Source organism: Dermacentor albipictus, chromosome 3, assembly GCF_038994185.2.
Source record: "Dermacentor albipictus isolate Rhodes 1998 colony chromosome 3, USDA_Dalb.pri_finalv2, whole genome shotgun sequence".
Taxonomy (NCBI): domain Eukaryota; kingdom Metazoa; phylum Arthropoda; class Arachnida; order Ixodida; family Ixodidae; genus Dermacentor; species Dermacentor albipictus.
Genome location: NC_091823.1, coordinates 41,391,306 through 41,419,187, shown reverse-complemented (window position 1 = coordinate 41,419,187; position 27,882 = coordinate 41,391,306). Strand labels below are relative to the sequence as shown.

General features: G+C 44.5%; 1 protein-coding gene across 2 annotated transcripts in view; it reads right to left on the bottom strand.

Annotated features, from left to right (window-relative positions):
- The window catches only part of LOC139057840 (cytochrome P450 3A14-like), a 34,689-nt gene that overhangs the window by 5,680 nt on the left and 1,127 nt on the right, over positions 1–27,882 (bottom strand). For both annotated transcript variants that reach the window (XM_070536581.1, XM_070536582.1), the window contains exons 2-11: positions 19,590–19,686; positions 18,790–18,842; positions 17,388–17,484; positions 16,224–16,349; positions 15,483–15,720; positions 13,173–13,303; positions 10,076–10,163; positions 8,958–9,027; positions 6,192–6,300; positions 575–666 (exon numbers count right to left, since the gene is read on the bottom strand). In XM_070536581.1, coding sequence (XP_070392682.1) covers positions 575–666; positions 6,192–6,300; positions 8,958–9,027; positions 10,076–10,163; positions 13,173–13,303; positions 15,483–15,720; positions 16,224–16,349; positions 17,388–17,484; positions 18,790–18,842; positions 19,590–19,686 — 1,101 coding nt within the window. The remainder of the gene's footprint in view (positions 1–574; positions 667–6,191; positions 6,301–8,957; positions 9,028–10,075; positions 10,164–13,172; positions 13,304–15,482; positions 15,721–16,223; positions 16,350–17,387; positions 17,485–18,789; positions 18,843–19,589; positions 19,687–27,882) is intronic.

The window sequence follows — 27,882 nt, the reverse complement described above, 5'->3', positions numbered from 1 at the left end:
CAAGTAACAGTTTCCATGTAGGTTCTCTTGCTCCGCAAAAAAAAAACAAGTTTAACCTGCATGTAGGATCTCTTTTGTACTAATTTCTCTTATTTTGTTGTGCTTCGTTAAGTTTATTTGGTATGAGTAAATTATTGTCATTTAGTATTGCACTATTCATGGAGGACATAGGAGATTTTATGTATGTCTTCATTCTTGAGAGGATATAAACATGTGACATATTGGCAAAGAAGCATTTGGTTTTATTAGGCACCGTTCACGTGTGTGTTTTATGCGACAACGACTCTATGCAATGCGGCTGTCTCGAGATGATTTCGCCACTTATCTTGCGGTATTTACCATATCTTCCTCTTTTGCTACATCCTTCAGCTACATAATGTAGGCTCTCTTACAATATGTGCTGTCATACAGCATCATAAGTTTGCCACAAGATGTCAGCAATGTTGCAGCACATTGAAATCGGTTTCATTTTTTTTTTCTCTTCGCCAATTGAAAAGTGGCCTTTCTTCGTAGAATTCATCTGCAAGCGATACATGCAGCTACTGTGAAACAAAAGTGTTGCTTCAAAACTCACGTGAGACCCGGAGGATAAAGCCGCATCGTTTCGTTCATTACCTGTTCCAGGTAATTCAGTTTCTTCATTACTGTGTCGTAATCCAATTTACCCTGGTGCCAGGATACAAGGAAGAAAGAGATCAAAACTACATCTTTTGTAGGTGCTCATTCAGAACAGAACACAGAGCAGCTAAGTGCATAATGCGAATACGGAAAACGCTAGTTGAGTAACCTATGTGAACGTTAGAATAAATCCAATAACAACCGCCCACTGAAAACGAAGACGAAGGAAGGCGCATACACAACACAAGTGCTGCTACGTCTACCTTCGTCTTCGTTCACAATGCGATGTTGTTAGCCATGCACCAATTCCCTATACCCTTTTCAGTTAGAATAAAGTTTAGCGCGTAGTGCACACCGTGCTGCGCGAATTTGCGTGCTCTGTTCGTGGCGCAAATGTTTCGACCTTGGTTTATACTAGCGTATGACTTTAGCCGACAAGTAACAAATGGTAATGAAATAGGACACTGAAAGAAAAAATTAAAGACAGGTTGATGCTAATAAGGTAATTTGCCTGCTTAAGCGTAAGTCTTACGTTTCTGCTACGCGATAAAGGCTTTTTTTTTCTTCCACCATGGAGGTGCATTTGTCCGACCATTTTATAATATCAGTTGAAATCGAAAGATGGTTCCGGCAACAGCGATAACAATCGGCGCTAACAGAATTTCTTTGAGCGCTTCTTTATCAATGTTCTCTTCCTTGTTGAGACAAAAAGGAAATGCAGCCTACAAAAAAAATAAGCACTGGGGACATGTGGTTAAAGCATCGGGCTGCTGTGCGGGAGTCCTGGGCTCGATCTTACCATCGGGAGCTTCATTTGAATTTTTTTCTTTATGAGCTATTTCAAATTTGAGTGAGACAGCAGCATCCAGCCACAGTCAGGAAATTCCTGGAGGACTCGCAAAGAAAGCTTCACTTTAAAAAGAGCGCAAACAGTATTTGGCAACAGCATGCATCTGTACGCTCATAGTAGACATTGATGTGCTATAGCATGACACTCAAACTTGAAATATGTGACCACCTCCACTCTGTTACGCTCAGATGCGACGACGCGGAAAACCGTCTCCGACGGAGCAACTTGCTGGTTTTTGCCATAGGGGATAGCCCAGGTGAAGATTGGGCCGCGTCGGAGGAGAGGGCAATTGATTTCTGTTCTGATAATCTCGGCGTGACGGCAATGAGCTAACCGTTTGAACGTGTTGATAGGTTTTGCCGATTTCATGGCGAAAAAAAATGCTGGCCACTTATTGCAAAGTTCAGTTCATTTAAAGTGAAACGAGGTATTCTGTCCGCAGCGCACAAGCTGAAGGGAACCGCGTTCTAGATACGTGAAGACTTTTCTCCTGCAACGCGGCAAGCTAGGCGAAAACTAATGGAATTTGCTAAGGCTAACAAAGAAACGTTTAGACTTATCACTGGATGAAATGTGCACGGATACTAAGACCTACATGTTTGACCATGTGACTGATGGCGTTGCGCTATCAACCACATAGCTACAGAAAGGTATGCCGCATGCAACAGTGATAACACGACTAGCGTGCTCTGCGCCATCGTTATCTGTGTCGTTCACTAACATTCCAAGTTTGTTGTCGAAACGTGATGACTTGAGCGCGTACCTAGACCATAGTAGACCGGACATTTTGACACTAAAACATGGCTTAATTCAGATGTTACGAATGCAGAACTATTCTCAGATAAGTGGGGCTATAATATTTGCCAGTGTGACCGAATAGGGAAAAAAGGAAGCGGTGCCCTTTTAGCGGTGAAGACTTTTACCCTCCTTTTCAATCAATGCTTCCGCTAACGTTGAGATTGTTTGGGTCCCATGTGCTGTCTCATCCGTTATATTATTGTTAGGAGCACGCTATCGGCCACCCGATGCCTCTTCGTGGTTTGTCCAAGACCGGCATGACAATATATCTTGTGCTATTGAACTTTCTAAGGCAGATACTGTTTACCTTCTGGTTAATTTCAGTTATCCATCAATTGACTGGTCAGCTCTATAGTCTTCCTGCCGTGTTTCCAGCGACATTGTAAACTTAACACTGGGCTATCATTTATCCCAAGTTGTTGGTCAGCATGCTCGCGGAGCCAACATCCCGGACTTACCATCAACAAATGTGGCTGGACGACAGGGCCGGTAATGTGTATTGAAAGTTTTAGTGATCACAGGCTACTACAATTTAACATTACTATTCCTCCATAATTTAGTGGTGACACTGTTAAAACCATCTGAGATTATAATAAAGCTGACCTCAGTGGTATAAACAAGTAACTTGGGAGTTTTTATAATCCAATATTTCAACCATCTTTTGATTCGCGGTCTGTAGACGATAACTGTGTTCCTTTCAAAACTAACATTTTAGAACTCTTCGCGAATGTTGTTCCATTAGTTGTTATAAAAATGATAGCAGAAACCCATGGTTCAGTGAGCAGTTCCGACCATCGAGAAACAAAGAGAGGTGTTTGTAAAATAAGGCTAAGTGTGTTGATAATGCCCTTTCCTCGGATGTGTACACGGATTGCTTGTGAACCTACTGTAAAGACTTATGCACTGAAAAGAATAAAATCTTCTCTCAGGATTTGCCCTCTCTTATCAAAAATAACCCGAAAATGTTTTGGGCAACCACTGCCCCTGATAACTCTGCTATAGTAGCATCATGTTACACCAGGGAGACACCCCCCTTCCCGACGAACACTGTCCAACCATATTCAATGCGTTATTTTTTCTCTCTCTCTCTCTGTCTTTCCGTGTTTACCAACGAGGATTCTTCTAATGTATCTCTTGTACTTGAACGAATTTTTGCATTCCTGACACCAATCAAGGTCACTCAGAAGGGCATTGTCAATTTAATTCATCGTCTTAAAATGTCTACTTCATCAGTAATTGACTCTATGAATTCAAAGATTATAAAACATACCTCTGCTATTTCCCGTCAATTTCTATATATTTTCAAGCAATCATTGGCATCTAGAGAGTTGCGTAAGGACTGGAAGATGGCTAAGGTTATATTGATATTCGAAACCAGTGGCAAGCGCACATTGGCAAACTATAGACCAGTATCACTAACATGTATTTGCTGCAAACTGGTTGAGCACGTTATAGCGTCACATATCTACAGACACCTTCAATCTAATCACTTTTTTTTCTATTCTAAGCAATAGGGTTCTAGGAGGGGTTACTCATGCGATTCACATTTATTCGAACTCACAACGGATCTTCATTTTAACATGAACAGTAACAAACAAAGGGATAACAAACAAAGGTTTTGTCCAGGATTTTTTTCAAAACTCCTGGACAAAACGACCTTTCTAAGGAAAGCAAAAAAACCGCACTGAAAGGAAGATAGCCTAGTCTTCATTCATAAATAGAGCAGGAAATCAGTGCGTTAGCACGTCTCCACTAAAATTAAGTGACAAAAAATGTCATTCATAAATGACAGCCTGTAATCGTCGCAAAGAGATTAAGCACGTGCCACTGCCCGATAAACGCGTGCCACGCCTGTAATAAACGCATGCTCATATTTAGCTGCCATGATAATTCACTAAATATCCATGACCTACGAACAGTGTTAGCTCCTATCATCCCTGTTAGTTTATCTCTGCTGTGATTATTTTGCACTTAGGTTTCATGTATAAGATTGCGCGGTTTCTGTTGAACAAACAGTTGGAAGTTGCCGCCCGTATATGTCGTCTGTGTCTCACTTCGTCCTCGTCCGCTTAGCGCGTAACCTTCGTTTTTAAGTCGTGAACCAACTAGCTCAGCAACAAGCTTTGGCCTTTCGACAAAGTTCCTGATTGTCGTCTGTTTTCTAAATTATCCGCACTTCGATTTAACTAATAACTATGTTGTGACTTCGTAACTTTCTTTCTTTTTCTCTGCAGTTTAACGTAGTAAATAACTTTTCTACAAAGCTTTCTAATGTAACATCCGGTGTACCAGAGGGAAGTGTTCTGGAACCATCATTGTTTTTAATGAAAATCAATGTCGTACCCCGCGGTTTATATTCGTCTGTTAGGCTGTTCGCTGATGACTGCATTGTTTACTGTACAATTGACAGTTTTGAGGATCACCTTTCTCTTAAAATGACCTTGAAATAATTTCCAGCTGGTGCGGCACCTGTCAGATGTCCATGAACACATCTAAATGCAATGTGCTCTGCTTCAGCCGTAAGCGCACTAACGTCGACTTTTCCTGCTTAATAAATGGTACCGCTGTTACCAGCACTTCATCATATAAATACCTCGGCGTTCATCTGACACCGGATCTCCTATCGAGCACGCATATATCCGCCATCTGTTCTAAAGCATCTAAAACGCTATGATACCTCCGTCGGAATGTACGTAACTCTCATTCCAGTGCATATACACAAATTAGCTTATCTTTCATTCCTTCGTGTACAACTTGAATTTCCTTCATCTGTCTGGTCGCCTCATCAAGACTATTAGCATGTGACAAATTGTCCAAAACAGAGCCGCACGGTTTATATCTCGTAATATGCCCGTAGTGCCAGCGTAACCCAATTAAAAGCTAGGCGCCTCACTCGGGAGAGTAGATGTGCGCCGAACTGTCTCCTTGTTATGCCTGTTCCATCGGCATCTCTACAGCGACAACGTCACACTATCTGCAGCCTCACACACCCGAACGCACTACAAGCCGCCTTCATAACAAATTCAGCTCCATGCGCGTTTTCGGCATATCAAAAGCGTTTAATTCACGTGTCGTCGCCATGTGCAACCACCTTCCCTATGATATAGCTACATTATCCAACCGGGATGCCTTTCGTGAAGTACTACACACTCTGTATGACTAATTACTGTATAATGAAGTGTCACTGTAGAACTGTATGCTCGTGCATTCGCACTGAGGTATCTTTTTAGGTGTATCGCCATAATTTTATTTTACTTGTATTCGTTTTTTATTCCTTTTATATCATGGCGATTTGTACTTTTGCGATTTCCTTACTGTTTCTTCCCTTCTTTGTACTTTCTGACTGCATCGCCCCCCCCCTCACCCGCCGTGGTTGCTCAGTGGCTATGGTGTTGGGCTGCTGAGCACGAGGTCGCGGGATCGAATCCCGGCCACGGCGGCCGCATTTCGATGGGGGCGAAATGCGAAAACACCCGTGTACTTAGATTTAGGTGCACGTTAAAGAACCCCAGGTGGTCAAAATTTCCGGAGTCCACCACTACGGCGTGCCTCATAATCAGAAAGTGGTTTTGGCACGTAAAACCTCAAATATATATATGCATCGCCCCCTACTCAATGTCCTTTATCGTACCTCAAGGTACGATAAATAAAAATAACTAAAGAATGTTGGCCAGCTACTACACAAACGTGCAGCTCATTTCCAAGGTTGCAGTAGGCGTTGAAGAGACCCACTTTGTCCTTGTGGGCTGCTGGCTCGAGATGCCCTGATGCGAGAGAGTCACAGCCTACGCTTTCTTAAAAAAAAAATGAGACAAATAACCAGTGCCGTCTGGTCAATAAGTAACCGGTAGTTACGACTAAAGTACGTTAGAATGCAAGAGTCAGTGCAAGCTCACGTGCCGCTCCATGGCATCCATTCACTTACCCCCTGTGAGATGACATCTTCAATTTCCTGCCGTGCTTTCTCTTGAATGTCCGGGTATTTTGCGAGCGTAAACGTTAGGTAACTGAGACTGGTGACTATAGTTTCGTACCTGCGTTGAATTGCAAATAATGTGTTAGCACCTGATCTTAGGGTATTTGGGACCTTGGACGCTAAACCGGTTCATAATTCTGAATAATTTGAGATTTTTCAATACATTCATTGAGCAAATTAGTATTTTACCTAATTGAAGATACTATTTCCTAACGCCTTTTTTTTTAATTTGTTGGCTGATTTTGTTTCTTCCTGCATTTTTTTGTCGCTGAAGATTTTCGGTGAGGATTAGGATAACCGGGCCGAATTCGGTGGCCTATTTTCCCTCGGCCTCCTCCATTAATTAACAACAGGAACTCTCGTTCGCCGATACAATATCTTTATTCATGGCAGTTATTCGCCCAGTTTAATTTTGTGCTCGAACTATTGTAAGAACTTCCTTGCCGTACAAACCCTGTACTTATAGCCAATTCCTTGCGCAGCTCCTCCCCCCCCCCCCCCCCCCGCCAAGTACACCATCGCGTTCCCAAAACATTGCTCGTGGCCTCCTATGAATATAGAACATTAATAAGAACCCACCAACGTTCCACAAATTACGCGTATCTATGGGCGCTTTTGAGTGACGTGCGACAGTTTCAAAAACTCGTTTTTCTTTTTCGTTTTTTTTTCTCCCCGACATTTGTTTATTCATACTGCAGCTTTGTCCGCATATGACCCAAATATGTCGGCAACAGTAAGGGGTTTGGCCAGGCAAGTTGCTTTATTGAACCCTCCATAGTAAAATTCCTCTTCTCTCACGTGCTTTTAGACGTACACTATTCATGACGTACCGTAGTCATGGTAAGGCAGTAGTCACATGGTTATATAGTAAATGCATGGTGTTTGCGAAGTTACGTTTCTCTGCACTTACTCATCACTTATTTACAATAAGTATAATACTTCTCATGACATCAAATTCTGTGTTCGTTCGAGAACGGAATACTTCTCACCTGTCTCGAGCTACAGTAACAAGTGCAGAACCCGTCTTGCTAGCCACTCTAGGCACTGTCTCGCGACGTTCCTTCGCTCGACTACCTGCTTGCGATACTCACGCGCCGCCGCGATAATCTCGAAGAATTGCGACACAAGCTTAGTTTTGCAGACAACTTTCGCAGCGCATTCGTCTTGGCACAGCGGTTCGTAGCCTCAGCCGCCGTCGGTGAAACCCGGCGAGCACAGCCCTGCCATATATCTTTGTTTTCCTGCTGTGTGTCGAAGTCAGCGACTGGCTGCTCGCGCGATCGCCGCGTGAGACGTTACACGTGCCGCAGTATTGCAGCAATGCATTCAATCGTGATTCTACCGGCGTGTCGCACTTCTAGAGATAAGTACGATTCGTAATCCGCTCGAATCGCCACACCGTCCTTTGCTACTGCATCAAATCAACCATCAGGGCGAGCCACGCCCTGAGTGTCTCTAAGGCTCAGGGGACGTCTGTGCAGCACCTCCTCAAATTGGGCGCTTAAGCCAGAATTACGATACAAAGCAAAAATGCGCAGAGACTCTTTATGTTCAGTGTGAATCCTCTGCAAGGATAATTTTCGTAATACATGACAAACTATAATTAAGAACAATTAGGACCTTTTAGAGGACGCAAAGTTTAAACGACGCACCGAGCACGTCCCATCATCCTCCCCTCCCTTAAATTAATGTATGCACTGAGAGGCGTTGGAAAATATTCTGCCACCGGCTTCTTTTCACTATACGAAAATGTTCATCGATTGAAGGGCAATCACAAGCTGCTAAATAAACATACAGACGAATGAAACAGTTTTCGCAAAGCATGTAAAGAGCTACTTCAAAAAGAAAGAGAAAGGGATGTACTTCAATAACAATAGCACGTTTGACAGATTCTTCAATTTTTCAAGCTTCATTCGTCGCTTTAAGTCTACAGTTTTGATTTGTTTAGTTTGATTAACTATAACTGAATGTATCGTTTTCGGCAACGTCCTATGCGAAGGTGGTTACACTGCTGAACACCGCCTACCATTTATTTCTGCGCAGATTTTTTGCCTTTTTGTTTCCCTTGCAGTTAATACCAATCTATACAAATTTACGTAAGCTTAAAGCATGGTGGGGGGGGGGGGCTTGCACAGCGCCATTTTTCCTTCTAAACTTGATTTATTCTAGGCATGCGTTTTTATATCAGTCTATGTAAGGATATGTTCACACCTCGTACAAGTGCCGGCTACCCCTGCGCTCCGACATTCAATAAAAATAGAAACAATGTGAGAAAAATCTCATAGCTGTACATAAAACCCTCAAAAACACGTTTCCGCGAGTAGTTCACAAGTCGTCGTGAAAGGTAAGGGGGACACAGCTCCACAATCCCATTTCGCAAGCTAGAATACAAACCAAATGCAGCCCGTTTAAAAAAGGAGAAGAAAGAAAAACGAGAAGGAAAACAGAGACCACCACAATACAGCTTACACTACAATATAAGAACACACAATGAACATTAATCATACGAGAAGGCATCTCTGGAATCGTAGACTCTGTGGAGTCACAAGTGTTGCAAGCGTCGATTCAGGAGCCTTCGCTTGTACTTCGCAATATCACCGATAATGAAGTGTACTACTTTAATAAGCAAAAATGATTTAGTTCGACATATTTGGCAAGTATGCCTAGTTTACGTTACTGCTGTCAATAGCAAACTCATTTTTTCTCTTCACTTACCCAGCAATGAACAAAGTGGCAGCGCTGGTTATTACTTCTTCAGTTGTTAAAGCTCTTGTTTTGGGAACTCCTGAATGTGCAAAAAAGAAACAAGAGAAATCCAGGGAAAATCCAGGGAAAACAACAATGTTCCCAATGAATACGAAACTTGTCGTACTATGTATGCCCTAATTATGCTGATATTTATGGCAAATTAAAATTCATCTCGCGTAAACAAGTGCTGTCTCATGTTGTAGGAACCGCTTCAGAAAGGAGCCAAAGTCTCAATAATTAATACCTAATATCGCTGCAAGGCGATGGGATAAACAATTAAGCGTACTATCACGCTCAGCATGAGCTAGAGCGGGCGAGAGCTTCGCCACGCACTTTCGCGTGGCGGCTTTCGAGTTGTTACAGAAGCCGATAGTAGATGTGCTGATGGCGCTTCGCATAGCTGTCGTTGGTGAAACTGCCCCTATCAATTTGATGTTAACAAACGGAATTCACCGCTAGGATGAAGGACGAAGAAAGGAGTGCACAACTCGAACACCGCATATTCGCGATCGTATCACGCACTTCTTTCTGTATCCTTACTTTTGGCAATGAGTTTTGTTGGTTACCTTCAATCCAATCCAAAAAGTCTCATTAGCGATCTTAATTCACCGATAAACTCCAAAAGCCGAATAATGTGAGTGGCATATGGAGCTCTGACCGAAACATACTGAATGGGGAGTCTGATTCGATTGTGTCAGAACGCAGCTCAGAATAATATACCGTGCACGTCGACCATCATTAGTTATCGATTATGTTATTACCGTGTTATCAATAAGGCGCATCGTAACCTTAGTCGTGTTTCACGTTTTCATAGTTTTACTACAGATATTGATGCAGAATCTGTCTTCGTGACAGCTGTTCTTTTTCTCTTTCCTCTGTTTTTTTTTTGTTCGTACTAGCGTCACGAATTTCAAAGCTTGTGTGTTTTACCCAGTCGCCACATCGCAATAGATCCTGAATTTTTTCACCATACCAACGGCCTCAACGCCAAGACAGAAACGTTCTCGTCCCATGTACATACGCCTTTGCGTTATGATCGCCCACTCTGCACGGAATTCACAAACTGTAGACGTTGCGTAACTCACCGTTTCCTCCTTTCTCTGGCCCTGCGCCGGTTTGACTCTCGACGTACTCAGCATCGAGCAAGTTTTGCAGAATATCTGGTTTTTGAAGCTACAACAACCAAAGAGAAGAGACGAGATATTGCGACCAGAAAGGTCTTAAGGAAATAAGATGCCGGACTGTACACAAGCCTTTCGGTTAGGAAACAATATGTTACGTACTTCTATACCATGCTATGGCTTCATTGCCTGTTCCCTTCATGTGGCTGTGACAAATGATAATCGGGCCCCTCGGTTCCCGTTCATTTCGATCATTGCGCCGTACCAAGTGTGTAGGCAGAAGTAGCCTTTCACCATCCTTTGAACTGCCAGACAAGTAACTTGCAATACAGCTGGCAAACCGACAATGGCGGCATTTGATAACTTCCATGCATGGCTGATATTTTTATTTTTACGCTACGGTACGTTGGAAGTTGCGCCCAGTGGCCATGAAAAACGTTGGATGGTCTAGAACAAAGGAATTATTTTGCGAGATACCGATACAGCATGTAGCAAAGTTTACAATAATCATTTTCAGTGTGCCAGCAAAGTTAAGTGTCCTGTCGAAGCAGAACGTTTGAAGTTTTACAAGTCATACTGAAATATTCTAACATCTTGAACTTCTTCTTGAGGCTTCTTCTATAACTAGCGATGAAATTAGAAGGGCCTTGCAAAACATGAAACTAGGAAAAGTGGCAGGAGAACTTGGGATAACAGGCGATTTATTCAAAGATGGGGGAGACTTAATGCTTGAAAAAAACTGCGGCCATTTATACGAACTGTCTCACGTCTTCAAGGGTCCCAGAGAACTGGAAGATGCCAACGTTAAATTAATCCACAAAAAGGGAGGCGCAGAAGAATTGAAAAATTATAGGCCCATTAGCTTACTTCCAGTATTACATAAAATATTGACCAAGATAACTTCCAATAGGATAAGGGCAATACTGGACTTCAGTCAACCAAGGGAATGGACTGGCTTCAGGAAAGAATACTGTACAATGGATCACATCCATCTCATCAATCAGGTAATCAAAACCCGCAGAATACAATCAGCGTCTCCATATGGCTTTCATAGATTACGAAAAGACATTTGATTCATTAGAGATACCAGCAGTCATAGAGCCATTACGTAATCCAGGAGTACAGGAGGCTTACGTAAATATATTAGAAAATACCTACAGATTCCACAGCAACCTTAATCCTGCGCAAGAAAAGTAAGAAAATACCTATCATGAAAGGGGTCACACAAGGACACACAATCTCTCCAATGCTATTCACTGCGTGTTTGGAAGAAGTATCCAAGCTTTTAAATGCGCAAGGCTTATTAGTGAGGATCAACGGCGAATATCTCAGCAATCTTCGGTTTGCAGATGACATTGTCCTGTTCAGCAACACTGCGGACGAGTTACAAAAAATTATTGAGGACCTTAATACAGAAAGTGTAAGAGTGGCGTTGAAGATTAATATTCAGAAGATAAAGATAATGATCAAGGCCTGGCAAGGACACAAGAGTTCAGGATGGCCAGTCAGCCTCTAGAGTCTGTGAAGTAGCATCTTTACCCAGGTTAATTACTCACAGGGGACCCTTATCATGAGAAGGAAATTTACATAATAATAATGGGTTGGAGCGCACATGGCCGACATTGTAAGATCCTGACTGGAAGCTTACCGTTATCACTGAAAAAAAGGTGTACAATCGGTGCGTTCTACCGGTGCTAACTTATGGGTCAGAAACTTGGAGACCGACAAAGAAGCTCGAGAACAAGTCCCGCGCAAAAAGCGATGGAACGAAGAATGTTAGGCGTAACGTTAAGAGACAGGAAGAGAGTGGTGTGGGTCAGAGCAAACGGGGACAGCCTATATTCTAATTGACATTAAGAGGAGAAAATCTAGCTGGGCAGGTCATGTAATGCGCAGGTTAGATAACCGGTGGACCATTAGGGTTACAGAATGGGCGCGAAGAGAAGGGAAGTGCAGTCGAGGACGGCAGAAGACTAGGTGGGACGACGAAATAAGGAAATTCTCAGGCATTAGTTGGAATAGGTTGGCGCAGGACAGGGGTAATTGGAGATCGCAGGGAGAGGCCTTCGTCCTGCAGTAGACCTAAAATAGGCTGCTGCTGCTGCTGATGATGATAGTGTATCTGGTCAAATGGCGCGCTTTGAAAAAGACGAACTGATTGACACGTTAAATATATATATATATATATATATATATATATATATATATATATATATATCTCATGCCCAAGAAAATGCAGCTTGCGTAGGGTCCTTGTTTTCTGTGCATCGCTGTCCACGCTTACAAAAAATAGACTCCCCATGTTCAATCAGTGCGATAGAAAATGAAACTTTTGTTCTATTTTATTTAATAGATGTAGCTGATGTGGCACCTTAAGGCGATACAGACAAATGGAATTACAACGAGATGCACAATCTTTTCGTCACGTTTTCATTTTTACTGAGGCAAACTGAATAGGGAGATATGAGCTAGGTTGTTATACACTATTCGGAACCAACACTTTCCCCAGCTTCACAGTGGAAAATTAAAACAAATAACTTTCATGTAAATCTGACGCTACTAAGAGCACTGTAACCATGACAAGGCATTTTTTCCTGTTCTCTAAGAGCCCGAGACATCTGCTAGTGTAGTAATGTATACAAGGATGGCATGGTGGGCCAGTTGGTAAAGCATTTTAAAGGGTTAACGGCGTACACGGATGGCGACAGATAATAATAATAATATTTGGGGTTTTACGTGCCAAAACCACTTTCTGATTATGAGGCACGCCGTTGTGGGAGACTCCGGAAATTTTGACCACCTGGGGTTCTTTAACGTGCACCTAAATCTAAGCACACGGGTGTTTTCGCATTTCGCCCCTATCGAAATGCGGCCGCCGTGGCCGGGATTCGATCCCGCGACCTCGTGCTCAGCAGCCCAACACCATAGCCACTGAGCAACCACGGCGGGTAATGGCGACAGAGAGAATCGCTGTGTACTGTTGTTTTCCGTCCGTGTGCGCTGTTAGCCTTTTAAGTCGTAACGTAGCCCTGCTCCTGGCGAAGACAATTTTGTTGCTTACCGATGGATCCTTCTTTCTCATCTCGATTACTTTTGCAGTGTTAGCTGTTATCATGTCGAACACGAAGTCTCCGATTGCAAGTGAAAGCCAGCAAACTAGTTTGATAACTGGTCCCAGGCTTGTGGTGCTTTCTAGAAGGAAAGAATTTCGGAAAAGTGCATCTGTATTTCTTGAAGGCAACGGTGCGAAGCGAGAAATCTATGTGGTCAGACACGAACTTCATTTTTTTTTTCTGCACAGGCGTGTTATGGTTATTCCATGTTTTCTGGGGTGAATTGCGTAAGAACGAGTTGTGGACAAGGTTTGTACAAGTGATAAAGAAACGACGCTCTTTCCAGCTTCGCAGCTCAACGCATTATGTTATGCATCGTTTATAAAACCGCTTTTTATCGGCACTCAAACCTACAGTTCTGCGTATAGCAGACTCCAAGAAGACGATAGTGAAAATGTATGTCCTTTCCACGCTTAATACCAAGGCTTCCGTTAGCGTGGACGTCTCGCCCATCCTGTGACAACTTCCAACCTGCATATACGTGAATTTTCACATCGACACGAAAATATACGCCACATAAAACCTCCGTTCCCAAACCCTTTTATTGCTAGCGCATCTGGGACACACACAGGCGGCAGGAAACGAAATAATGGTATAGACGGCGGAATATCCCAACCGTCATAATGTCAGCAAAGCTTCCTTTATTTTCGTTTTTTTTATGCGACCATAATATTTACGATCTCTTTTATTCGTCCTCTGGCATATATGCCAGGTTTGATGAGGTCGACCATGTTCCATATCAGAGATACCAATGTTACCGTACCAATGTTCAATACCTTTGACAGGGCGCCATTGTAGCAATGCTATTGGGCACGCGCGCAGACGTCAACTAAAGCATGCCATGTTTACTCGTGTAACGTGGGCACTTTTTTATTATTTTTATTGGGAGCGGGCCTTACACGAAGCAGGTCTATGGCTGCACACCGAAGCCTCGAACGATGCTCATTCTATTATGTACATAAATGAAATCGCTGGTGCCCCACTATATCAGCACATTTACACTCACCACCAGATTTTTCGCACAGCGAGCAGTACAATCTTGTAGCAGCTTGTGGGAATTGTCGAGTACGTGTCTATGCGCGTGAAGCTTCATAAAACATTTTTTTCTTCCTGAGTTTTCAAAATGGTGGATCAGGCCTTATACGAGGGGGCGATCCTTGCATAAGGAAATACCGTATTTTCACCAATGACTCCAACGGCTCAGGTTGTCATGCTCACTACAGAAAACAATACACGTGGGTGCTGTACGGCTCATGCCTCTGGCTAGAATCATTCCGCTTTCACGAACACGCATTTGAAGCATACTGTGTCACATTACTATCGCACTAGATCGCAAGAGAGCTACAACGTGCGGCGCGGCGTGTGAGATTGTACTTGAGGCTGAGACTGATCACCCGTCGCAGTGGCTCATTAGCTATATGGAACTCTGGTGCCGCGCACGAGTTCCAGAGTTCTATTCCCGGTTGCGACGGCCACATTCTCATGGAGCAGAAAAGCCATAACGCTCGCGTACCGATCTTTGGCTGTACCTTTCAGAGCCGCAGGGGGTCAAAATGAATCCGCATGCCTCGACCACGGCGCTTTTCACAGCGTCAACTCAAAACCACGAGCTCGACCCAGTGAAAACTTTCGTGACAGCCGCAATGGGAAAGCTAGGGGTATTCTGTAAGAGTCCACCTAGTGGACTGTCCATTTCGGCCGCTGCTGATTGGATGCAGCTGTACGAGCGAGGAGGAGACGAGCGGCCCCAACCAATCAGCAGCGGCCGAAATGGACAGTCCACTAGGTGGACTCTTACAGAATACCTGCCCTGAATGAATTAATGCTACCAACCTCTTCCACCCTCGCTCGCAAGACGCATATGTACGAACAATGTACCGTACACAAATGTCAACTGGACACAACCAGAGTCATGTGTGGTCGTGTAATGGGCCGTAAATACACAATTATTTGTGCAGTGTTGAGCCTCTCTTCTCTAGTTCTTTTACTCGATGTACAGTTCAATGCAGTTTAAATAAAGCTGAAGCAGCCCGCTTTCTGTCAAACATTTCTGTGATTTGTACCTGCTGTTAACAAGGACGAAGTTCGGGTGTATTTGTAGTTCAATCGTAAACTGGGATACATAGCGCAAGAACGACACAAGGAGGAAGCAGGAAGACGGGACGAGCGTTATGCTACTAACGATATGCTACTCAATGCTACTAACGATATTACAAGTGCATATATATCCTCTAGAACGAAAGTTAATATTCCCTTACGTGCGATCATGTGAAAAGGACCGGTCATAAGCTTGCAGCAAGTGGTCCTCGCCATGTCGAAGAGCGGGTGGTCGGGATTTTCCTGGAAACGCTCGTCAATGCCGAAAGCCCCTCGGGCCACGAAGTCCATGGACAGCTGCTCGTACTTGCGATACATTTCTACTTCCTCTCCCGTCTCAGCATTCTTTTCCAGGGATTTCAATAGGAAGTTGACGTCTTCTTCGAAAAATGGCATCATCTGTCAGGCGAGAACGATACAGCCTGGTTTAATTAGTACGCTTTTCCTGAAACATTTGTGCTGAGGCGATAGCAGAAAAGGAAGAGAAAACAATTCTTGTGCGGTGCAGAAAAAGTAACGTAGGTTATCCAGAAATATCATAACAGCGCAATAAATATACTGTTCAGATTGTTATTTATTGCGGAATAGACGAAAAAATGCGCATAGGGCACAAATGCCCAGTCGCTTGTGTCGTCACCTTACTTGCCAGTTTCTTCATTTTGCGCCGTTCGCAGTACGGACCTTAACAAGTCTTTTTAAGCCAGCTCCTTAGTGTCTTCGGTGTTACAGAAATAGCTGTTAAACGTGAAATATGCACAAATTCTGGCGTTTTACGTGCTGTTAAATGTACTTTGGCTAGTTTTACCGGCGCCTGTGATAGGCTTCATCGTAAAACGTTGGTTTTAAGAAGCTTATTTTAAGAAGCGTGTTCGAAGCTTATTCAGAGCTGAACATTTGCATACCTGTTTCAGTTTCGCTGCGCTGAAACCATATGCGACAGAGTTTCGAATGCTCTTCCACATGGGGGCGTTCACGTGAATGATGGACTTGCCGAGGAACGGGTGCATTTGGTCCGTCATCATCGTTAGCTACAAGTGAAACAAGAGTTTGGTGAAGACTAGCGACGCACAGGATACGGGAAACAAACAAAAGAAATGAGGGTTGCATAAGAAAGCAAACTCGACTCCTTTAAGGTATATTTCTTAAATGCGCCCACCTTGTGCTTTCTGTTTGATGTCAGTTGTATTTTAAAGCTTCGTTGTGGCTTCTGGTATGCTACCCACGCACGTTAAACTGAGCTCCCCTGACATCATCCTTGCGCTTGCGCAAGCTTCTGAAGTAAATTTTTATGAACACTAGTGGTCTCTACAAACTTTCCGGCCGTCTCGCAGACTATTTCTTGCTTCTTTTTTTTTACCTGCTGTAGGCAAACTAATTCATTGGCGATAAGCCGCTCGCTATCTTCGTTTTAAAGCAAAGCTTTCTTTTCCTCTTCCCCCCACTCGGCCGGTGCTGTCTTGCCAAGTACCCAACAATTCTTGCCACTGAGTGCATGCAACGGCGTATTAGCCGCATGGTATGTGCTCATCCAAGGCCAATGGCTCACAGGCGGTACGCGCCAGTGCGTTTGTGCCAAATAGGTAAGTAAAACTAGAGGCAAGAAGTGAAAACGTACGAAAAAGGAAATCGAAGAAGTCGGCTAACGAGACGCGCGTAAACTAGCATTCAATCTACATCACTTTGTGCAAACATTTCTGTCCTAGCTATCCTTTTTCTGTCAAATGCATGTATGTTTTCAAAACAAACAATATTATTATTATTATTATTATTATTATTATTATTATTATTATTATTATTATTATTATTATTATTATTATTATTAATTTATGTCATCTGCTTTGCACTTGCATGACGTTTGCTTTCAAATTTATTCAAACATTAAAGAAAGTTTCGCTTAACACTTATTCGAACTTAAGCGTCAGATTTGCCTGTTCTTTTTTTTTTCTTTGCGGCGTCTCTTTTAAAAAACAAGACGGGTGAAAAATAGGTAATGTCGAATTAGCTGCCATTTGTGCGAGCAAAGTAAAGCATTTAGTGTTGCACTATTTCATGCGCGTGGTACTTACGCCTCGATTCATGAAGTTCTGAAATTTGCGCACGTACACCTGCTCAATCAATTCCAAGTCTTGCGTTACGACGAACGGCACATCCCCGTTGTAGAAGCTGCGAAAACATAAAAGTGTGCTCTAGCAGCAAGCGTATATTTCTATTACGATGTTTCGACAGTTTGGACCCTATATGCGAGCAAATCTTGGAGCAAATCGAGGAGATTTACGATTTAGATTTTACGAGGAGATTCCTTTAGTGGATTACAGAGATTCTACACATATGCACATCACCATGTGCGTGCAAGAAGCAGTTGAAGTGAGATTCGTCTCGTCGTCGTCGATATGCCAAGCGCTACGTCCTCGTCAAAACTCTGGCGGTTGCGTTTCGTGTTTGGCGCATAACAGCTTCGTCGGTCCAGGGTGCGTGGAGACCCCATAGCGTGCACATAGAGTTACAGGTAATTATTTTAATGCGATAGCACTATATGCGGAGTGCACATACTTTGTAGGTACCCGTTGACCAAAAATGTTGGCCGATCGCAAAGACAATGTAGTCTTACCCAGTGTCTCAACGCGCTACTGTCACGAGAGACGAATGCGAGAAACTGACACGTGACGCACGTGCCACACGTGTCAAAGAGCGGATTTGGCATGAGGGAAGCATTCGTGTGATAGTGGTCTAATAATTAGAGCATTGAGCTGCTGTGCTGGAAGACAGAGGCGTTATGCCGCCGTCGGTGCCGTGTTCCTTTATAGCGTTCGAGTGTGGAGTTCCTCTATTTGGAAGTATCTAGCGGGAACCTCAGATATGTGTTCAAGCGCACGTGATTGTGTCACAGTGTGCGCGACATCATAGAAGATATACGAGGTGCAGAAACATCACCTGTGAATGAGTGCGTGCGCGGTTGCACTTGCGCGCAGCTGCCGAGACGTCACGATCTAAGTATGCTATCAAAAGCCGCGTTCACAGGAATGCGCGACGGTAGCGCACGGTATTTCCAAACGCATTTGGCACAGGCGACGCGACGCCGTTTGCGTGTAGCGCATCAACTCTAGCGAAATCGTGGCGTCACATGCGTGAGTCGACTCGCGCCCTTTAGCCCACCTTCGCCTGGCGCAATTAACTGCAATGCATCCTCCTAGCGCATTGCCACTGTTTACATGAATGCGATGCGCCAGAAATGCGATGCGATGCGTCATTGTCGCATTCATGCAAGCGCGGCTAGAAACTTAGCGGTGGTGAGTTGTATCCTTTTTCTGTTGTTGTTTTTTTTTGTCTGAGGTTTTCTTTGTTTGACCTATTTCTGACTGTGTTGCTAATTTCGGAAATTCGCAGTAAACGTTCGCCTGTAGCTTCTTTACGTTTTTGTGTACTCTTGTGGAATGCAAATTAAGTATAGTTTGCTTAGCTAAAGCTCACCCAAACATGTCGCCATATTTTTCAATCCACCCTCCGACAGCTTTGTAGAGATGCTGCAAAAAAAGAAAGTTCACTTTAAGGCTATCGAACAACGTGCTCGGTGCGGCTGGACTTCCGAATGGGCAGAATTCGTGGTTCGTGTTGTAAAAGCGAGCAACGTGAATTTCTTTACCAGCAAGTGAATTAAGCCTACCAATTAAGGAGCATGGATAATTTAGTTGTGTGAAACCACCTCTGTGCGCCCTGAAGCCAGTATAGGACATCATCATAGAGGCGCTTTTAACTTATCGTGATATTGTATTTCCAAGATTAGGATTATTATTTCGCAGTGCTTTAAGCATTATGGTCACTCCTACAGGAAACACGAAAGTTTATGACCTGATATTTTTGACGTTAGGTTCAATGCACTTGAGTAGATATTTGAGTACGGCGCAAGCATAATCCCTGTCATTTGCTGCCCGTGTTGTCCTTTTTACCACTTTCTAAAGTACTGTGTGGCCGGAAATGCTCGCGGAGAAAGAAAAACCCGCAACTAAGTTTGTTTTTACGCACACTGGTTACAACATCCAGCTGCTGCGAGCGAAGTACTGAGATATGATACGCCGTCTGGCGGCAGCATTTCGATGCTGGCGGAATTCGAAAATCCTGTCGCACTTAGATTTAGCAGCGCATTGTATAATCCGAAGCGGTCAAGATTAATCCGGAGCCATCAACTGTGGCATCTCTTATTTTTGACCACAGCGCAGCTGTCGCACTCTGAACAGCAACAATTATTTGAGCATTTATCTTTAGGCTCTGACCGTAGAGTGATATTCCATAAGATTGCCCCATATCAGGTTCGGCTTGGGTCCAGGAATTCCGAGCCTCTTGAAGTATGAGAAGTGTCTCCACCGCCATCTAGAATGCAAAACAAAAGAAAAAAGATTGCAAGCACCTTAAAAAAAATTCTGTGTCCGCCTTTGTCATCAAGCACTCAAGTCGCAGAAGCCATCGACTTACCACGTCCACTTACAGAGCGCCCCCCCCCCCGTGTCTTCGCCACACCCCCCAACCCAAACACAGAGATTGCAGCACCTTTTGTGAATGCTGCACGGGGGCTGAATGCTGTTGTATGGATGAATCCCGTATGAATTAATTAATGCTCTACGGGGGCTTACGGCTAATGATACAGGCTCGTATCAGCAATTATCTGCGTTGCTTCTTGGCGTAGTGCATTGTTTTGTGCAGAAGCAATCATTGAGCTTTTGTGTAGATGCACGTCTACAAAGAGATGCATCCGGTAAAAGCATAGTTCGTTCATCTTGCAATTGGGGTCACTAGCCGTCAGTATGCGCGTATGAGAGCCAATAAAGAGCACAGCAATGTCAGTGCCCTCAAATTTACTTCGAATAAGTGATCGCTGCTGCACGAAGGCCGAAATGATAAACAAGCCATAAACGGATCTGCCCCATCTGAAAAATCTATTTCGATACACATGTGGTAGGTCTGTAAGGTATTGCCGTCGTCAAAGCACATCCTAGGACAGTCGCCTGCAGAATACTTTCTATGCTTTCATTGTGACCTGTCGCGTTTCATCTGGCGTCAAAACATACTTAGTTTCCTAGAAAATGTCTAGGTAAATAGATAAACGTACCTAGGTACATTTTTGTATAGACCAGGGCTGCACAACTCAACTTTGACTAGCACAACTTTGACTGCACAGCTTTGACGTGCGAGGGCCCAGGCAAACGTTTTTGGAGAGGCACACGGGCTTCCCTTTAGTGGGCAGTCTGTTTAATGTGTTTCAGTTGAAACATACTAGAAAAACTCATGTCCAGATCAATTATGCGCGCCAATGATGCGTTCTAGGCTTTGGTTACATTAAGAATACGTTTGGTGGTAGTGCGATTTTTTTATCTGCATCCAACAAGGTATACAACACTTCCCCGTCATCTGTATTTTATTCGGCTGATACGGCGAATGGTTCATGTCGTGCATTGGGTTTCGTGACCACATTGGCGTTCTTTTTGTTTTTTCATTGCATGGGCATGGTCCGATTGCCGCGCCAGCACATCAGAGAAGAGTACACTTTCGCCCTTAGTCAATTTACTACCTGAGAGAATCCCGACGCCTTCCGAAGAAGATGGACGTCATTCAGCAAATCGCTAGATCCTCGGAAGCCGCCACCAGATATCTGGAGGAAAGGTCGCCGCCTGCGTTCATCTCCACAGCAACGGCACCCTTTTACAGCTTTAACCCTCTTTCATGGCCGAATAAAACTTGGTACGGCGGAAGAATTTAGCGATAAAATCACTGGCAAGCCTTGCACCACGAGCAGCAGCGCCACCGTCATCCCTGAGACTCGGGTGCCAGAAAAGAACATACATTTCACCATGAAGGAACTTGAAGCTGTCCTAGCTGCCTCTAGGCGCTCATAATTTTCCAGGTCCTGACGGCATCACCTGTGCCAACGCGGGAAATATCTTGCACAAGAGGCCAGGAAAGAACTATTAACACGCTTCGATAACTCATGGCACCGCATTACTGTACCCAGGGAGTGGAAGACAAGCCGATGTATATCACATCTATAACCGGAAAAATCCCCGTGGCACTCGACGACATATAACCCTATGGGTCTGGCAAGTACCACTGGAAAAGTGGAAGGAATCATAGTTCTTGCAAGTCTGGAATGATACCTCGAACGCTACAACGCTTACCCTGCCTCCATGGCAGGCTTTTATTCGGGCCGTTCCTCTATCGACAATAATCTTGCAACGTTTGTCCAGCAGGAGGAAAATATCAAACTCATATCGTTTGCGCTCTTTCTCGACGTAAAGGGTGCACGTGGCAATGTGCCCGAAGTCGTCATCCTCAACTCTCTTGAAGCGATCGAAATTGGCGGCCGAGTGTTTGAGTAGACAAACGCTGAATAACCCTCGGGTCCATTTTTGTGCAAATATAAGAAGGCCAAACAGCTTAACATTACACATACTGCGACATGCCTCAAGGAACATTAAGCCCCAATTTGTTCAATGTTACCCTCATTGGTCGCGCCAAAGTTTCGTCAATGTCGGTCTGCCTATGGATAGATGCGAATGTTTTGCACTTGGACTTCTGCAGTTACCCGCCTTCAGGTGCGTGCGCGGCGGCCGCAGGCAGCAACCATAACATTAGCCTACCTGCAAACACAGGGCTTGACGATAGGCTTGACAGTCTGCTTTAACGAATGGAGTGTCAATTATGAAATATTCATCGAATTTTAGGTATAATAATAGACAGTATAATTTCATGGAGCTTCCATTGCGTATGTCACAAGGAGAAACTGATGTATATTGCGCATGTCTCGAAATTCATGTGTAAGGAATTATGAGGCACACTTGCAAACTCCGTGTTACAGTTATACAGAGCTTAATTTCTATGATTACTACGCTACAGGCTCTCTCTCTGATGTCAAATGTATGCAAGCGTAATGTTCGTTCATTGCAAAGCTTACGGGGCCAGGCACTGCGTACCTTCCTGGGGGTGTATACCTCGAAGTACTTCAACTTATTCAAAGACTTGGCTTGCCAGGGATTATCTAAAATATACAATGCTGTTGATTGTCTCAGGACGCACGTTCAACGTAATTCCCTCATTACCGATCACCACTTGGCCCTCTTGCCCTCGCAAAGACATTTTCCGAAGTTATCGCCATTCATGAAGACAGTATTCCATCACCATATAAACCAGCAGCCTGACATTCAACGCCCTCGCGGTGTCTCCACCAGCCACAGTGCGCCTTCTACTCTTCCAGGGATAACTAAGACGGTCCGCCGATCACCCAATAATAGTTTACTCGCGATAGCACTTATATAAACACTCCGGGTGAATTTCCACTGTCGTTGCCAGTGTCGACGTCGCCGTGAGTTTCCGTATAAAGTCCAAGTGCGTTAAGATCGCTGGTCGGCGCCACATGCTGTGTTTGCGAGGGGAAAGCACGCGAGGGTGAGCCGAGAAGGATGGTGACTTGGCGCAGTGGCGTCTTCTCGCACGCGCAAGATATGAAGGTGGGGTGGGTGCACACCAGTGTTACCAGAATAGGTTCAGTCTTCAAACTCGTGAGACTGCGCGGGTCCACCACCGATGCTCGCGTCTCGTGGCGCTGCTGTCGCACTTTGCTCGGTCAGCATGGCGCGGACGGGGCGGTGAAGCACGGTCCGTGGCTGTTCACGCGTTTTGCCGGTGTGTACAAGCGTGTTCTTGCTGCAGTGTCTGTGCTTTTTGCAACACGCTTGTGCGTTTTCAATGCCTTGTGCATTTTGATGATCTTACGGCACGTATCATCCAATTTTATTTGGTAACGCAAATGCATATTTTTGTACCCGCCTGTTTGTACGAGAGATTAAACCCGATATTACTTCCTTCTGGCGCCCTCTCCATCCTCACCTTGTACATCACAAACAATAGGGGGGATAAAGGGCACCTCTGCCACCGTCCCTTGTTGATATCAACTTTCTCCTCGCTCCTCATCCCTTCTCATTCAACGTAAACGACATTTCCTAGGTAAATCTCTCTCAGAAGCTGTAGACAAACGTCTACATTAGCGACGAGACCTTGGAGTGGCGCCCTCTCGCTAGTGGCGTCACGGCCAGGACGCCGCTCGCTCCGGCTCGCTCGGCTGCGGCGCGCGCTCGTTTCCTTCGTGTATTCTTGGGGTATGGCGCAGTGGCGTAGCTATGTCGTCTGCCACCCGGGGCCCATAGGTCTTGCGTCACCACCACCCCACTCCCGGGTGTAGTCGAGGAAGTCGAGGATACCAACAATTTCCGGGTGTCTTCAGACGTATATGACCGGGGCAACCGGGGCCCACGGCCCCCCGCCCCCCCCCCCCCTCCTCTCCCCGAGTTGCTACGGCACTGGGTATGGGTGGCTCGAGCCGTACTTATTGAAGGATATGTCGACTTCTTTCTGCTGCCATGCCTGAACCACAGTTCCTTCTTAAAAAGCGTGTCAGTGGAGAAAATTTGCGGCTTGGATATCGCAAGCTGTGTAGCGTTGAAGGGATCTACTGGTTCTGCAATGCATATATGCACGGTGCTTATCCGTACATTTTGCGTAAAAAGAATGCCTGCAAATTCCTCACGCGCAGTTGTGTATGATGCTTTGCTATACACTTAACACTCCCTTAATACTTAGCTATGAGAGGCATTGCATCTCACACGGAAGAAAAATCTTGGTATTTGGCGTCAACATGTTATCCGTGTTAGAAAGACACTGCCCGGCGAAGCTGTTATCATGATTCTTATGACTCAGGTGAGTTGTTCTAGTCAAATGTGGTCACTTTATTAATGTGTAAAAGAAAGAGTTAGTCACGCATTTCGCACAAAAAGGTTTGCTGCTACTTTCCCCGCTCTCTGAAACAGGCCCCATAAAACGAATTGTTCATGGCTGCCAACACGACGGCGCGTCATGTAGAGTTCATGGTTATATTGCGCTCAGTTTTACAAAGACGATATTAAGAAAGGACAGGACGTGGACGCTTGCTTAACTTCATGTAGAGTATTTACATCGTTAATTCACTAATACTATAGTAGCAATCACCTTAGAGAAGAGTTTCGTGGTTAAGATTGAGAGCCAACCAATTGCAAGCGATGAAATGTATCCTGTTGGTACTCAATAGCCTTTATCGACACTATGGCACACCCCTCACGCAACGGCAGCAACCGACTGTCGTTATGGCGAGGCACGCATTGTTTGCAAAATCCGTCAGTTCACTACAATTTCAAATTGAAACCATGAAGCAGTTTTTACAGCACCAATTGCAATGCCTAAAGTATACTCGAGGTACTACAGAGCAGCTTAGGGTGCCTAGAAAAGTAAAATTCAAGCACCTTCTGTCTCACCAAGTCTCGATCCACCGTTAATTATACAAACGGAAAACTATTCGCTTCGTCGGTACATAAAAGAGAGCCTCGCAAACATTCATAAGGAACACACCACAAACCTCACATATTTCACTCTATTTTTGACCCTACACCGGGCAATTATGGTATCTTCAATATTTCCCATACTACCAATGAATGACGCTTCGGCTTCTTTCTGGCTGCAGCCATACGGCCCAAAAGGCATATTTAACTAAAAAATTTGTGCCTAGCAGCCTGTGTCAGTTCGCCAAACAGATTTGTCCTGTATATCCCTCAAGCAACACCAGTAAATTGCTCAAGTGAGTTGAACGTGTAGCACGGAAAAGGAAATATATATTGGTACATTGCTTTTCATATTCTGCGAAGATCTTTAGGCCTCAATTTGTTTTACTTAATATTACCGCCACCTAAACACGTGAAGAACCGCCTAATTTTGGGAAGCAGTTAAAGAATTAAGTGGTGCTAGTAGAACCAAACCGCAGTTCTAGTTAAGTCCTCTTGTTATTGTCGAGCGTTATTGTGAATAAATGCGAAAATTCGATACTATACCATGAACTACTCGTCGTGAGCAAACCTGTTTTAGCGTATTTTAATCAAGGTAACTGTTGTTGAAGTCATATATAGCCAGTGTTTGTGACATACTTGTTGCGCCGCGGCAGATAAGGTATCATAACTGGATTCTTATGTGCTATGTTCTTGCGGTTGTTGATACGCGCATGAAAAACCCGCAATGGGCTGGTCTGCGCTCCTCCGGCTGGCACTGTAGCGTTGCCTTTGAGAACTGTATTGTCGTCTAAGAAATAAGCTCTTGGAATGAAATTTTTGCGGATGAAGACGTCGCAAAAGTATACTTTATACGACCGCCATAAGTATACAAGCCGAGGGAACGAAAGTGAACAAACGAAAACACTGCAGAAGGCGCCCGGACACCGCCCGAACTGCACCAGACGACAGGCGCGAATCCGTGCACTGACGTCACGTGAGCGGCGCTCGCAGCGCCCCTGTAGTTCGTACTCGGGGCTCATAAAGACTTCTCGAGGCTAATAATTACACAAACGTTACTAACTATAGTAACGTTGGTGTTACTAACTATAGTAACGTTGGTGCGCACCGACTTTTCGCATTTGCATCGGGGGGAAGGGGGGGGGGGGGGGATGTGCGCGCGCTAGGAGGTGGACGGTAAGGAGGGCCGAGTAGCACGCGCCTCTATTTCTGCTCCGGCCGCGGCCGCGCGCTTCGTATTTTGGAGGTAATCCGGGGCGGGTTCGAAGGCTAGCCAGCCTGAGATTGCTGATGGTTTTGCGACGCAGCACGAATGCGCATTCGCTCGCCCCTACATGTTGCTCTTCATCCTGCCAGCGTTCAGACAGCTAGTGCCCGTGGTCGAGTGACATGTGTTCATGTTGGCCTATGCGCACATGACATCGTGCTAGTTAAGTTAGTAAGCGAAAGTTTACAGCAGTTTATACAACTGATAACGCTACCACCCTTATTGCGTATATATATATAGTAACCTGCTATCCCGATCAGTGCTTCGTCGTTCGTGCGAAGCTGTGATTTTCCAAACAAACGACGCTGCTATTATTGAACGAGACATGTGGGGCGCGGAGGCACCTGTGCACTGATAGTTTGACCTCGTCCACCGGTTCAACACGTGCCGCTGTCATTCGGGCTACGCTGTCACACTGGAGTTTAAATTGTCGCATACAAATTATACAGCGGCAAAGCTTGCTGTCCCGCGTGCTCCTCCACAAGTTCTACACGACCGGCAACACAAATGGGTCATATTTTGCCACTGAAAGGCAGCCCTTTAGAGTTTGCAGTTTTCCTCAGGCCACACGACTCACGAGCAATTGGTACAGGAGACAAAGAAGTGATCAACATGAAGCTCGTGGGAGAGGACATAGCTTAATATTTCTGTGGCCGCCAAGAAATAGCGGTATTACTGCTAATGACTTCGCCGACTAGGCGGCTCAGTCCGTCCGTGAAAGAACCCGAGCGGTTCTGATTCCATTGTCAACTACGGATGTTGCAAAAAAACTTTGTCTGGCTTTCACGTACACTTTATGGTCGTTTCCTATAGCTCTCTGAAGTGTCGCCTACTTAAAGTTGAACTTTAGTAGGACATTTTAAAGGGCTAGTAGGTTCATACTTGAAGGGGGGTTAAAACTGTGCGAAAGGAAAATGAGGACAACCGAAAGGAACACACAGCATACCACGGGCGCCGTGAAACGAACACACTTGTGTTCCTTTCGCTTGTCCTCGTTTATTTTTCTTCGCGCAGTTTTAATTTCCCTCATTTACACTTGATCCTTCGGTAACGCTCCTACTGCCATCACGAATTGCCATCACGAATCTCTGGATCAGGGTTGTATCCACGAAAGCATATTCATTTATTCGGCATTGGAATGGCTGACACGCCTACGTGCGGCTCCTGCGGATGCGATGAAACTGCTGCACACGTTCTATGCTTTTGTTATCGTTATGACGTCCAACGCCGCGCTCTTCGGACAGCATTAAACCGGATGAACTCAGGACTATTTTCAGAAGCCACGATTTTTGAACCATGGCCGTGCGCCTCACTGGCCCAGAAAACAACAAAGGCCTTGTTGCAATAGTTGAAGTCGACTGGTATGTGCGACCGTTTCTAGACTTGGTGTGCTCCTTCAAGTGTGCGCTCGGATAGTGCTCTCTCTCTCTTCGCTTCTTTCTCTTTTTCGCCCTTTTACCAACAAACCGGACTTACTTTGCATAAACCCCCTCCCTGTTCTTGCTTCTCTCTCTCTCTCAAACAAATCTTGTCTGGTAAACATCCCTGCCTTCCTATATTACTCTCCCTCTCTCTCTCTCCCTATATATACATATATATATATATATATATATATATATATATATATATATATATATATATATATATATATATATATATATATATATATATATATATATATATATATATATATATGGTAGTACATACCTAGTGACCCAAGAATGGCGCAGGCCAAATATAAAAATATGAGCTATTGTAAAAAAAATAAAGTCTTAGAAAATCATGCGCCATTCTATCAGGAAGTCTGTGCATGTGCTTTAGAGGCACCTGTGTGAGCCGGCACTCCTCCAGCAATGTTGGAGAGGGAATTATTGTTCATTTTACAGAGCACAGGGGTGCTCGCTAGCAGTACTGTAAGGCTGGTTTGTTGGCGTTTCCCTC